Raw genomic sequence first — 14,408 nt, 5'->3', positions numbered from 1 at the left:
GAATTTTTCTAAATTGGCAGTTTGTGCTCAAAACAGGTCTAGGATTACAATATCAACAGTGTAAAGGCCTGAAAGAAGGTACATTAGCAGATGTGTGTGACTGCTACTGAGCACCTGCTGACACTCAAACTACTGGAACCAGAGCCATCAGCCTCTCAAGCTCAGAGCAGTTCTGATGAATTACCTCATGTATTTATTAAATTATTTTAAAACCTTTCAAAGAAGTTATCACATTTAAATTTTTAATATAAGTGAAATAGAAGGACTTCTTTTATTTTATTATTACCATATAACTTAGTGGAAACAAAATTAATAACAAATGACAATACAGTAAATGGCTTACATAAATTGATTCCATTTGTTTTAGTGTATTGTTGATTATTATTTTAAGTGGGCGACAGTTGGAATTTGTAGAATTTGAATCTGGTAAATAATTAAGCAAGCATTACAATTCTTTATATTAAACATTGTTTATTCATACCACTTTTTAAAATCTTCTTTCAACAGAGAATTCTTGAATTGGAAAGTTCCCTTGCAAAGTATTCACAAGAAGACAAACGACAATTGGAGGAACTAACTACTTTGATAGAGTCTGAAAAAAACAAGCACAATAAAGAAATTACTGTAATGGTTGAAAAGCACAGGGAAGAGCTAGAAAACATGAAGCAGCAGGAGGAAGAACTTTGGAAAGAAAAACTGCAAATCTTAAAGCAACAGCAGCAGTCCACAATAGAAAAATTGAGAGAGAAACATGAACAAGAAATGGATATAATGTTGAAAGAAAAAGAGTCAGTTTTCCGTGCACACATAGAAGAGATGAATGCAAAAACATTAGAAAAGCTTGATGTGAAACAAACAGAGCTAGAAGCATTATCTTTCGAGTTATCAGAAACACTAAAAATACGTCATGATCTAGAACAAGAGCACTTTGTATTGAAAGATGATGTAGATAAAACAAAGCAGGAGTCTGAGGCAAAACTGAGAAACCTGTACCAGGAAAAAATTGACATGATGGTTAAAGAGCATGACATATCTGTCCAAGGAATTAAGAAGGCAAACACAGAAGAAACTAACCAACTCAAGGTACAGTTGGAAGAAAAAGAAAAACATTTGGAGGAATTAAAAGCACAAGAACATAAACTAAAGGAATCACTTGAAATATCTGAAGCTGAACTTAATCAAGTGTCTGCTAAACTAGGAGACCTCTGCCAGTCGCACCAAAATAACTCCAGTGAGCAGGCAAAGGTTTATGAAGGCCAGTTAACAGAGCTGCAACAAAAGTTGATAAATATGGAAGATGAAAAGTCACATCTTAAAGAACAGATCGTAAGAGCTGAATCACAGCTGAATGAAGTTAGGACTGAATTAGACTCTTACATATCCCAGGTACATGACTTGAGGCAGCAGCTGGAAGACCAGAGGAGTGAAAACACACAGAAAATAACCTCTCTAAAGCAACAGTATGATTCTCAACTGAAAGATCTCGGTACAGAGATTGATCAGGCAAAGAGAGATTTGGTTGAGAAGGAAAATCAACTTGAACAACTAAAAAAGCAGCAGAATCAACAAGTGGAAGAGCTCAAACAGATGATATCAGCCAAAGAAGAGAGAATTAGTGCTTTACAAGTTGAATATGAAAATAGTTTTAAACAACAAGGAACCAAGATGGAAAAAATCAAACAAAAAGCAAAAGAGATGCAAGAAACATTCCAGAAGAAACTTTCAGAACAAGAAGCTAAACTGAAAAAAGAATTTGAAAACAAGCAGTTGGAGTTCAGTCAGAAAGAGAAACATTTCAGTGCAAAAATGCTGGAAATGGCACATGCCAGCTCAGTTGGAATAAATGATGCTGTGTCAAAACTGGAAATGAATCAGAAGGAGCAACTAGAAAGTCTTGCAGAAGCTCATAGGCAGGAACTAGAAGAAGTTGCTCAAACATGGAGAAAAAAACTCAATCAGCAGGTTGAAGAGCTCAAGGAAAAGCACGAAACGGAACTACATAAAAAACAGAAGGAAGTTGGAGACATGAAGCAGAAGCTTGCCACCTTCAGTGCTGAGAAAGAGGGGACTAACATAGAGATCACCCGGTTGAAGGAAGAACAAGTGAAGAGAGATGAATCTTGGAATGAATTGCAAGAACAACTAAAGCAGTTATTGGCACAGGTGAACACCTTGTCACAAAGTGAAACTGATCTTAAAGCACAACTTGAAAAACTAGAAGATGACCTCAGTCACTCTCTGAAGGACAGAGCTGTACTACAGGAACAGCTCAGGGAGCAGAAAACAGTGGAAGAAAAACACAAGATCAAAGTTACGGAACTGACAGGTATGCTGAAAACATCTGATGAAAAACTCCAAATTCTGGAATCCTCATACTGTAAAGAACGTGAGGATTATGAGAAAAAACTAGAGGATAAACATTTTGCGAGTCAGCAAAAACAAATTGAATTTGAGAGGTTGTCAAGCGAACTAGCAGCACAGTTAGATATTTACTGGAAGGAAGCTGACACTTTATTGCAAACTAAAACCAATGAAGTAATTGAAAAATGTACTGAAAAAATTAATTTAGTAATCTCCAGAATTGCACATTGTCAACATCAAACTACAAAAATTAAAAAAGCAATATTAATTAAAAACTGTAAAATTCCTGAACTAGAAACACAACTTAGACAAATAACAGAACGTCATACTACAGTAAATAGCTCTTTGCAGGAGTCCACACAACAGTTACAAGATAAGGAAAATGTAATTATACTCATGAAAGCTGACATTGAAAGACTTGTAACAGAAAAGGAGCTGTTGCAAAAAGAAGGAGGGCATCAGCAACAGGCTGCAACAGAGAAGGAAACTTGTATCACACAGTTAAGGAAAGAATTATCTGAAAATATTAATGTTGTCACTTCAATGAGAGAGGAGCTTAAGGAAAAAGAATCTGAGATCTGTGCTCTCAACAAGCTTGTGAATGAATTAAATGTCAAACTTGAAAACAGCGTAGGTTTAACAGAAAAAGAAGCAGCCATATCTTTGTTAAGCAAACAACACCAAGAGGATCAACTGCAATTATTGAATCAGGTGCAGGAATTATCTTCCAGGGTTGAGTTGCTGAGTCAAGAAAAAGCATCAGCTTTGGAGCAGGTAGACCACTGGATGAACAAACTGTCAGAATGGAAGAAAAAAGCACAGTTAAGGTTTACCCAGAATCACAATACTATTAAAGAATTACAAAGTAAGCTTGAATTAAATAATATTCAAATTGGTGGAAAGGATGAAGAGATAAGTCAACTGAAGGAAGAGCTGGATAAGCAAAGCAGGAATTTAGATGGTTTGAAAGCTGTAATGGAACAAAAGCAGAAGAGAAGGGAAAAGCAAGAAATAGAATTAACTGCAGAGTTAAAAATTCAAACAGCAAGAATTGCTGAGCTGGAGGAATACATTGCTCAGAAAACAGCGGAAAATGATTCTTTAATGGAAGAACTTAAAAGGCACACCGAGCGAAGAGACACTGAGCAAAAAGAGCTTGTTCAGCAACTTCAACAGGCTGAGGTTGTAGTTGTCGAAAAGGACAACAGGTTCAAGGAGGCTGAAGAAAAAGTGCTAAGTCTTGAAAAGCAAATGGATTCAATGAAAGCTGAACTCGATACAAAGCAGAGAGAATTTGAACAAATGAAAACTGCAATGATGAAAAGCAAAGAAGAAGAGTTGAAGATGCTGGAAGATAGGATGAATGCAGAAAACACTATCAAATTAGCAGACCTGAAAAAAAAGGCGGAACAAAAAATAGCTTCTGTTAAGAAGCAGTTGACCTCTCAAATGGAAGAAAAGGAACAACAGTTAAAGGTAGCTATGTTACAAGATTTAGAACAAAAAATGCAGGAAAGAGAGGCCAAAATTATGGATTTAGAAGAGAAAAATAGATTAATAAGAGATTCAGCAGACTTGGAAAAAGAAATGATACAAAAAATGGAAAATGTAAAAGCTTCCTTAGAGCAAGAAAAAGCCAGTATGCTAGAGAATGTACGACAGATGTATGAAGAGAAAATAAATGTAATACAAAAAGACTTAACAGATAAGGATGGATTATTGCAGAAGTATGAGAACGAGCAACAAGAAAGTAATGACTCTAAGCTAAAAATGAAAAGCCAACAGGAGGAACTCTTTAAAAAATTGGAATGTACTGAGAAAAAGCTACAAGAAGAACAAAGTGTGATCAAAAGGCTCCAGAAAGAAATAGAGGAAAAAAATAAGCAATATTCTTTGTTGCTGGATCAACACACACAAGATGGTGATGACTTAGCAAGCATCAGAGAAGAATTAAAAGCCCAAGTACAAAAACATCATGATATGGAAAATGTGATTGGAAACTTACAGAAACAGCTTCACGAAAAAGATAAAGTCAGTCAGTCTTTGGAGCGGAAGATAAGAGAGTTGGAGGATGATATAATAAAGAATAAAGAAGCATGGAAGGTTGAGATGGAAGAGGTAACTTTTAAATATGAAGAAAAATTGCAAGGTCTCCAACAGCAGTTGGATGAAAGAAATAGCCAGCTGAAAGTTTTTGAAGAAAATGCAAAAGAAGAGACTAAATCTGATTTGGAACTGCAGAAATTACTTGGTGATATGCAGACTCAGCAAAAGGACTTGCAAGCTAAACTGGAGGAAACTGACAGAGAGAAGCAAAAACTGCGCAAAGAAATAAGCAAGGTACAGAAGGATTTGCGTACTTTGCGGAAGGAGCATAAGCAGGAACTAGATATAATGAAGAAGGAATCTTTAGAAGAAATGGAACAGAAAATCAGGTATCGTCTATATTCCTTAGTCCATTAAACTTTTTTTTAAGTGATCGTTAGTCACTTTAACCTGAAGATGAACATATATATTTTTATGCTTATTTTATACTAGTAAAATAGAGATTAATATTTTACTAAGGATTTATTTTTAAAAAAATAAAGCACTTGAAAGTAATGTTTCACAAACAAGTGAAAAAATAAGTTTTAGTTTCCTAAACCAAAGAACAGTACAGTATTTTGCAAAAAAATATATATCGCTCTTGGTTTGGGCTCAGTGATGTTTTTGCAGCTTTCCTATACAACTTACTCCTGGTGGAATTCTGCGCCAAAAAATTAGAAATTCTGCACACAATATTTTAAAATTCTGCATATTTTATTTGTCAAAATAACACAGTATAATCACACCAGTTTCAATTATTTTTGGTCATTTATTTCAAAATACCTGTCAGCAAGTACGTCTGTAACAATACTGACAACAAAAAAGATTTAGGAAATATTTTTTGACAAATAGATTCCTTACTAGGCATATTAATACAGAACTCTGAGTAATAATTAAGTTAAACTACCATACAGAACTGTGTTTTCTGCACTGCTCAGAAGCAGTGCAAAGGCTTGGGAGAGTCAGGGGTAATGGAGGAGCTGAGTTAGAGGGAAGTAAATTGCTGGGAAGGAGCCTAGCTGTGAACTTGGAGGGTTATTGGGTGTGGGTGGGAAAAGTATAGAACAGTTTTATGGGGGGGGGTCAGGGAGGGATTGTTAGGGATCTTCCCCCGTCTCTATGTAGCTCTGCATCCCCTTCCCCATCACCATGTGTCCCTGTGCCCCCACCCAGCCACTCCCCTGTCCCTGTGTCTCCCTGTACCCTCTCCCCGCCCCATGTGTCTATGTCCCCACCCAGTCACCCTCTATCCTTGTTCCCCTGTCCTCATGTGTCTGTGCCCCCCAGCTACTCCCCTGTCCATATATGTCTCTGTGCCCCCACCCAGCCACCCCCATCACTATGTAGCTCTGCATCCCCATCCCCATGTGTCTCTGCACCTCCCTCCCCCCTGTGGCCCTGTGCCTCAACTCCCATTCAGCCCTGCCCCAATCTGTCCTCCCCCACTAGCCTTTATGAGCCCCTGTCTGACCTTCCCAGCAGCCCCACACTGTCTGTCTCCCCATAGCCCCTGTCTCCTGCAAAGGCAGTTCTCTCTCTTCCCTTGCTGTGGCAGAGCTGCAGCTTCACTCTATCACCACATCGCCCTCTGGTGGGAAAAAGTCAGAACTGCAGCAACATTTTGGCAGAAGCTTTTTTGTGCACACAAAATTAGACATCTCCAGGGCTCATTAATTATGCATGTGTGCTGTAGCGCAGAATTCCCCCAGGAGTAACAATTGCCTCTCAATACACATCTTAAAATATACACACAGTTTTAATTTCTTCAAAATGCAGAATGGGGAAAGGATGTTAAGAAAACATGATACTTAAGAAGATTTAGGCAGAGTACAACTATGGGCCTAAATTTGCAAAAGTAATGTGATTTTGGATGCTTCATCTACCTTCTAAACGGTTGCTCATCTTTAAGGTGCCTTAGGTTGTACCCAAAATCGAGTTGAAAATTTAGGCAGTGGACTTCAAAGAAGGAGGTACAAGCTGTTTTTTTAAAAAAACCAAAACCTCTGTGTTTGTGTGCGCTTGTGTGTCAGAAAAACATGGTATACCGTTGAGAGTGCTAACTGTTTCTCAACCCAGGTTTTGTCTAATAATGCTGTCTACATACAGAGCGTTAGTATGTTGATCTTCCCTGAGCAAAAGTTCCATGACTCCTTTTTATTGGTCTCTTCCATCTTGGCAGAACACCTGGGTCTTCCAGGTGCATCCTATAGGAAAGGAGCAAATAGTCTCCCTGGGCCCCAGGGAATTAATCCCAGTGCCAGTCTTCCCCTTGATGCAAAACCATGCTTAAGTAAGAGTCTTGGAGAAACTACTAAACTACCTTTGGTCTTTCCTTCATACGCTTCAGATAAGTAATGTATTTCTTGACTTTTTTTTTTTTTTTTACAGAATTGAACAGGAAGATATTGAACTAAAGCACAACTCCACCTTAAAGCAGTTGATGAGGGAGTTTAATACTCAGCTGGCTCAAAAGGAGAGGGAATTGGAAACAGCTGTACATGAAACTATCAGTAAGTGAAATGTTGTTGTAGTCTGTATGGATTTGTTGTTTTGTTGTCTGTTACAAATAACTTTGTCAATTTCAGGTTAACTTTTGTGGGGTCAGTTTCATATGGGTATCATAGAGGAGGAAGAGTCACAGATCTGGGTAGTAGCCATTGTTGTATGAAGTTATCCCTGCCTAGAGGGCTACCAGGTCAGGAAAACCAGGTCAGGGAAAAAAAACTGCTTCTGCGGTAGGGAATGTTATTCTTGCCCAGGGAGCAATTGTAAAGCTTGTAAGATGCACACTGGAAACTTTGCACTTTTACATCTGTTCTTTCTTATATCCAAAGACTGGGTTCCCTAGCTGTTGCTGTGGATTTCTGCACCTGCCAGTGTGTAAGACACCTGACTTGTGTATAGTTAACTAGCTTTTTAGGAATTTCTACAGGTAAATTGTAGGTATGTGAGATGATTTGTATCCTATTACATGAGAGGAAAGTCAAAGTACAGTAAATGTGTTTGGTTTGCATTTTAAAATTTGTGTTTTCAGCACAACATACTTATAACAAGCATTAGACCAGGGTGTCTGACTGTAGTCTTTGATGGCAATTGTTTAAGGAAATGTATATTTGATTATGAATTGGAGATACATTCCCAGAGCTGCACCCTGCAGCTTTTAGCCCTGAGAGTCAGTCTAACTTGTGCCAGCTGAAAATGGTCCTAAAAGGATCATATGCCAGCTGGGAATAGCTGGAGCACAACATGCTTCATCATCTACACTTTGCCTGCCGCTGTGCCTAAAAGTGTGAGGGGAAGGGGGAAGCATAGGAACTGGCTATTTTGGCTCTGTGCTTGCTAGAGATGCCCCTGTACCTGGGGAATTGAGACAGGGAATTGCAGATATTTTCTGCTCCCTCATCCTGGCAGAATAGGGCATCTAGATTCAGGCAAGGACATGGAAGTAAAACTGCTACAGTGGCACTCATGGATGATCTCCTGTCAATGGATAGAGGTTAGACATCTGTTCTTATCCTCTTGTACCTCTCTCTAGCACTGTTGACTGTGAGATACTGGTGTCCTATCCGAGAGGTGGCAAGGGTCCAGGGTAATGTGCTAAAATGGTTGGGTGTATCCCTAGAGGGACACCCAATGAGTAGTGATGGGAAACTCCACTTCCATCACTAGACCATTCACTTGTGGAATCTCAGAGGGATCAATTGTCTCACTCGTCCTTTTCAACATTTACATGCATCCACAAGTTGAACTAGTCTTACAAAATTGACTCAAATGCCAGCACTAGGTAGGTGACTCATGCAGCTCTGCCTATTCTTTACCACTACCACCGAGATGATCCAGTGTTTGGACAAATAGCTCATGAATATAGGACAACTGGCTGAAGCTGAACCCAAGCAAGACATCAGTGAGGCTGGTGGGCAGAGGAAAGTATTTTGAAGAGTTTGCAGCTATGGTGCAGTCTCCTTTGGTTGAAGGTACACATTCACAATTGGTCAACCAAGTCTTTAGTTTAGGAGTGCTTCTGGATTCTTTGCTGATGGTAAGGTCTTGTATAGTAACATTCGGGGTAACGCTTTTGACCATCTCTGGTTGGCTAAGAAAATCTATTCCATTCTGGTGGATAAAGGTCTGGCCTCAGTTATTCTTGCCTTCATCACCTCTTGGCTGGACTAGAACAATCGGATATACCTGGGCACAAAGACTGCTGTGCTTGGGAAACTCCCAACTAGTACAGAATACTGCAGCGCTTCTCCTCAGCAATACAGGCTACTGCGAGCACAACAAACCTATCCTCTGCTCTGTTTGCTGACTTCACATAGACTTTCAAGTCAAGTTCAAGGTCTCAGTCCTTATCTTCAAGGCTCTCCATGGCCTAGGTCAAGGATAGCTTTAAGACCACCTAAAGCCCTGAGATAAAGAGCATGTCAACAACTTCATTCCCTGGAACAGAGGAACAAAGGTAAATTTCATCTTTGTGAGACAACTTTCTTGGGGCCAGTCCTGGACTGTGGAATGAACTTCCTGAGGACCATCACAAATCTCACTGCCTTTTGATTAAAATGTAAAGCACGCTTCTTTGACTTGGCCATCTCTAACATAAATACATGTATATTTTAAAAAAAAATCCTTTATCAAAACAAAGACACTCCAAGGATGAGAGAACAAACGTGCAGCAGATATTAGTCACGTTGCTTAATGCACAACTGGAAGACACTCAGTTACTATGATCGTGTGTATGGTATAAAAACCTACATAGTATAGTAGCACTGAATCTGCTGCTAAGTATTATGACCTTTCACCACCTTGAAATCTGTTTGGCCTTCAGGCTGGAAAAAAGAGACACCACTACTTTTAGACCATGTATAGCATGAATTGTTTGACTTCCTTGATTTTTGCCTCTTGAAAGATTTTTCTTCTCATACACCTTTACAGAAGTGTCTTCAAATCTTATTTTTTAATCCTGTTCGTAATGTGATGTTGGTTTTTATTTGTTAAAATATAGCTACCTACTCAGTTGTGATATTTCTTGACTTTTTTAAAAAAACAGGTAAAGCCCAGGATGTGGAAACTGAGCTGATAGAAACCCATCATGCAGAGACAACACAGTTACATAGAAAAATTGCTGAAAAAGATGATGATCTAAAAAGAACTGTAAAAAAGTATGAAGAAATCCTTGAGGTATCTTTCTTGAGAGTGATGTGATTCACTACATTTCAGTATAATTCTGTTTTTTAAACTTCCCAATGGGTTCTTTTAGGCAAAAATTTTAATCTTTGTAGGAGATTTTTAAAAACACATTATTATATAAATGCCTCTTATGGGTTTAATATTTCAGATTAAATTTTTTTGTTTAGGTCTAAATATTCCCCTGCAGCAGGGGTGGCCAACCTGAGCCTGAGAAGGAGCCAGAATTTACCAATGTACATTGCCAAAGAGCCACATTAATACATCAGCAGACCCCCATCAGCTCCCCACTCTCCTCCACTCCCAATGCCTCTAACCCACCGGCAGCCCCACTGATCAGCGCCTTCCCCCTCCTTCCCCGCACCTCCCAATCAGCTGTTTCGTGGCATGCAGGAGGCTCTGGGCGGGAGAGGGAGGAGCAAGGGCACGGCAGGCTCAGGGGAGGGGGCGGGAAGGGGTGGAGTGGGGGCAGGGCCTCTGGCAGAGCCAGGGGTTGAGCAGTGAGCATCTCCCAGCACACTGGAAAGTTGGCGCTTGTAGCTCCAGCCCTGGAGTCGGTACCTATACAAGGAGCTGCATATTAACTTCTGAAGAGCCGCATGTGGTTCCAGAGCCACAGGTTGGCCATCTCTGCCCTGCAGTGTTTGCACTTAAAATGGTTCTGCATTTTGCTAGTCTGAGAGAATCCCAAAATGAAGCTGGCTAGACACAAAAATAAGGCTAGTTTGTTTTTAGTGCTCAACTAAGATCTTGATCTGGCAGCAAAGTCCATAAAATCCAGAGCCCAAGTAAGTTAATCAGGGCTCTGCTTAGTGTTGGGGTGGTTTTTGACAGCTTATCCACTCAGTAGCCTCCAAGACCTTATCCACTCAGCTCAACTCCAAACTTGTCACTGAGGTTTCTTTATTGGCATACAATCAACCTACTCTTGAGTTGAACAGGCTCAAGCATAGTAGGTGGGTACCAGACCTAATACACATCCAAGCTTACACAGAAATCCCCTTAGTTTATATACACATCACACTCACATTCACTATACATTGCATTACATGTTTTGAGACTGGTTTGGTTATTTTACAGGAACCAATCCCTGTACAACATACTCTGTCCACTGCTGTCTGTGTTCTTGGACTTAGTAAATGGTTCCCTCGGTGTTCCCCCCCGCCCTTATCTTAGCTAGCTCAGACATTGTCTTTTAGCTTAGTGACCTATTTACTTATCTTGGCACAAACTTTCTGTTTTCAGCCTGCTGAACTAGTCCCCTCTCTAATCCTGTCTTCCAAAAAATGGGGCCTACCTGTGTTTACTTATTCATGTCAAGCCAGGCCTACACTTTTTAGATGTAAAGATCTGCACACACATCTGAATGTAAGAGCAGTTTCCAAAATGAAATTCAGAAAGTAAACAAATAGCATGAAGTAGCATGAGGTTTTAAAAAGATTAAAGTTCAATAATCAAAGATGGTGTTGGTTGCATAGTAGCAATTTAAAAAAGTAAATGGTTTTGTCCCTTCATTGTTCCTTCAGTGACCAATGTGAAGGACTGCATATCAGGCAAAGTTAAGAGGGCTATGTTCTATTTTAAAAATACAAAGGAATCTAAGGGCAGAAGACCGTATTCTGGTTTTATACCTCATGCATCCTGAAGAGTTCAGTGGATGGGCCAAGTGTGTAAGGCAGGTTAGAATTTGGCCCAGAATCACTTTCCCTGATTTAATTTCCTAATTTATAACAATAAAGTTAACCCCTTTGTGTCATAATTCTAATTTCTGTGTTTTGGGCGTATTCCCACCTTTTTTTTCATCCACTCTCTAGTATAGTTTAGACACAACAAATCCTGCATCTTGTCAGGGGGTTAGACTAGATGACCCTTGCGGTCCCTTCTAACCCTAAGTTTTTGTACAACTTTTTGTGAATAGGGCTCTACCTTTCAAAGTCTGCGTAGAGCTTCCTCAATGTTTTTAAAATTCCTTTTGTTAAAATTTCAGGTTTCTGATATGCCTTGTTTCTATCATGTTTTGGTATTTACACTATTTTGATCGCTGTGCAATTGAAATATGTGAAGAGCTTTGTGTAGCTCGAAAGTTTGTCTCTTTCACCAACCGAAGTTGGTCCAGTAAAAGATAGTAACTCACCCATCTTGTCTCTTTAATATTCTGGGACCAACACAGCTACAACACTGGAAACATGAATTTTACATTTCCATCTCTTCTTTTTCATGAATTTTATAGTCTGATAAGTAATGATGGGTACCACTAGTGTATACAACAGAGCAAATGTTAGAGAAAACTACAGAAAACTGTTTGCCTCTACATGTTCCAGATCTTAACACCCTCACTTCCAGGCAACATGGTTTTTCTGTATTTAGCACTGTGAAGTTAGCTTCCATTGCTTTGTTAGAAACAAATAATAAAGTGTTTGCAATCTTGCTTCTTAGATTACTTCTTAAAAAGCAATCATAGCTCAGCAAAATATTAAGTGGGAAATGTGTCGACTCCAAGATCTCTTCTCGGAATAGGATATATAGCTATCAACATTAACTCTAATAGGGAGAAAATGGCTATCCATTATTCCCCCTTCATGTACCCCTTTATGATTTGAGCAACAAATTTCATACCAAGTTTCTTGCAGTATAAAAATGTGCAGTGTTTTTTAACAGCTATGCATGTTATGGTATAAAGACTAAATAAGTTACATTGTTTACTGCTTATAAACTATATACTGTAGAACTATTATGTGTGCTTCTGCCTATATAAATCTGTGATTACCTTTTTAAAACTAGATAGAGAAATTTAGTAATCACAGTAAAGATTGTAAGTTGACATCTGGACATTATAGAAGACAAAGAAATAGATCAGTCTACTAAACTTTATATGATTTTATTTACTTTTTATTCTGGCATTTTTTATCAGGTGTCTCCTTATCTTTAATGAGAAATGCTGTGTGATAAAGGGTTTATCAAAGTCGTCCAAATGAGAGGATTTATAAGTCAATGGTAATCTATAATTTGTGTTCTGTGATCTTCAAAACACAAATTAAAATATCTCATTAGAGGAAAAATTGAATGTTGCACTAGAGTTGGGTTAATCTAGATTTATGTACGAGTTAAAAATGAAGGATCTTGTTTAAAGTGTGTAATCTTTCATTTGTCATAATTCCCCCCATGTGCATGCAGTACAGGCTTTGTGGTTAAGATTGGGAAATTACAATTTTATTGATATCTTCATATTCCATAATTATGAAATCAGAGTAGAATTTGGTTTATATATTGCCAAAGTACAGCCAGTGCTTTACAGAACAGTGAGACTATAGTGTAGGCGCTGGGACATGCATTAGAACCAAAGTCCCCCTCTTGGTAGTACTGACTGGGCCCAAAGGTTTGGAACATCAAGACATTTGAAAGCCAGTGCAGCTGAGGAGACGCCAGAGAGCAAAGCTGAATTGCAGTGCCAACTTCCTGCTGCTTTCTCTGCAGCAGATTTGGTCAGGATTTTCTTAGCTGTTGGTCAACCAAGAACTGGGGGGCGGGGAGGGGGGAGAGGCACAACATTGGAGTTTTAAGCAGAGTTTTGTGAATTAGATGTTCTTAAAACCTGCCGTGTCATAAAATACTCCCTAAACTATATTGTATAGGGCAAATGCCATTGATTGACTGAATATAAGGAAATAATGCTGTCTTCGTTTCTTCATGGGATATTCTACAGGGGTCTGAGGCCCAGATCCCTGCTCTAGTCCTCCATTTTCTTCCTCATTGCTTATCCCTTATCTTTTCACTCTTCCCCATTGTGTACCTTTGTCCTTCACTCTTCTTCGGGCTTGTCTACATGTGGAAACTGACCAGCTGTTGTAGAATAATTATTCCATTATAGGTTTCAGAGTAGCAGCCATGTTAGTCTGTATTCGCAAAAAGAAAAGGAGTACTTGTGGCACCTTAGAGACTAACAAATTTATTAGAGCATAAGCTTTCGTGAGCTACAGCTAGCTGTAGCTCACGAAAGCTTATGCTCTAATAAATTTGTTAGTCTCTAAGGTGCCACAAGTACTCCTTTTCTTATTCCATTATAGTTATTCTGGTTTAACTCCCCTGTGTGGACGCTATCTATTATAGAATAAAAGTGACTTTATTCTGGAATAATTACTCCATTATTTTTCTGGAATAAAGTCATTTTTATTCTGGAATAGTGTCCACATGGGGGAGTTATACTGGCATAGGTATAGCTGAATACATTATTCCACTTTAGCTGTGCTGGTCAGTTTCCCTCTGTAGACAAACCCTCAGTCTGTTGCCAAAGAAGCTCCAGCTTTAGCATCTCTTCAATGCTACTTTATTAGGTACAGCTGGGGATGGATAAAATTTCATAATTTACAGATATGCTATTCAAGCCAATTTTTCAGAGTTTATTAATGTATGGTGTAGTATGTTTTCTGTAAATTTGGCTTCAGGACCCGTAGTATTGCTTCATGTACTGTTTGTATGAATACAAATTCAGTATGAAACAAAGACTATATCCGTGAATGTAGCTGGATCTATGGTGAATCCAGTGAGTTTAGATTAATCAGTAAAAGCACAGCTCGGAGTTGGAGCGTGCGGCATTGACTTTCTTCTACCTCTGCTGTGTTATTAGGCAGTACTGAGGAAAAAATATTGTAAGGGTATGCATAAGCAGTAGCTATTCAGTGAGATGTGTGTTTTATAACTTTCAGAAGCAGAAGGCTAGTTTTATATCAGTTTTTTTGGGAGGGTGGTTGTTTTTTGTTTTTTAAGTCTAGTGCACAGAC

At 38.9% G+C, this 14,408-nt stretch overlaps 1 protein-coding gene across 1 annotated transcript in view; it reads left to right on the top strand.

Moving 5' to 3' along the window:
- Nucleotides 1-14,408, top strand: part of GOLGA4 (golgin A4) — a 103,321-nt gene that overhangs the window by 54,323 nt on the left and 34,590 nt on the right. Inside the window, 3 exon segments of the mRNA XM_043508800.1 lie at nucleotides 508-4,796; nucleotides 6,835-6,956; nucleotides 9,494-9,624. Of these exon segments, the coding sequence (XP_043364735.1) occupies nucleotides 508-4,796; nucleotides 6,835-6,956; nucleotides 9,494-9,624 (4,542 nt within the window).

This window comes from Dermochelys coriacea, chromosome 2, assembly GCF_009764565.3.
Source record: "Dermochelys coriacea isolate rDerCor1 chromosome 2, rDerCor1.pri.v4, whole genome shotgun sequence".
Taxonomy (NCBI): Eukaryota; Metazoa; Chordata; order Testudines; family Dermochelyidae; genus Dermochelys; species Dermochelys coriacea.
The sequence above is the reverse complement of the archived record's forward strand: the minus strand, read 5'-3'. Positions and strand labels throughout refer to the sequence as shown.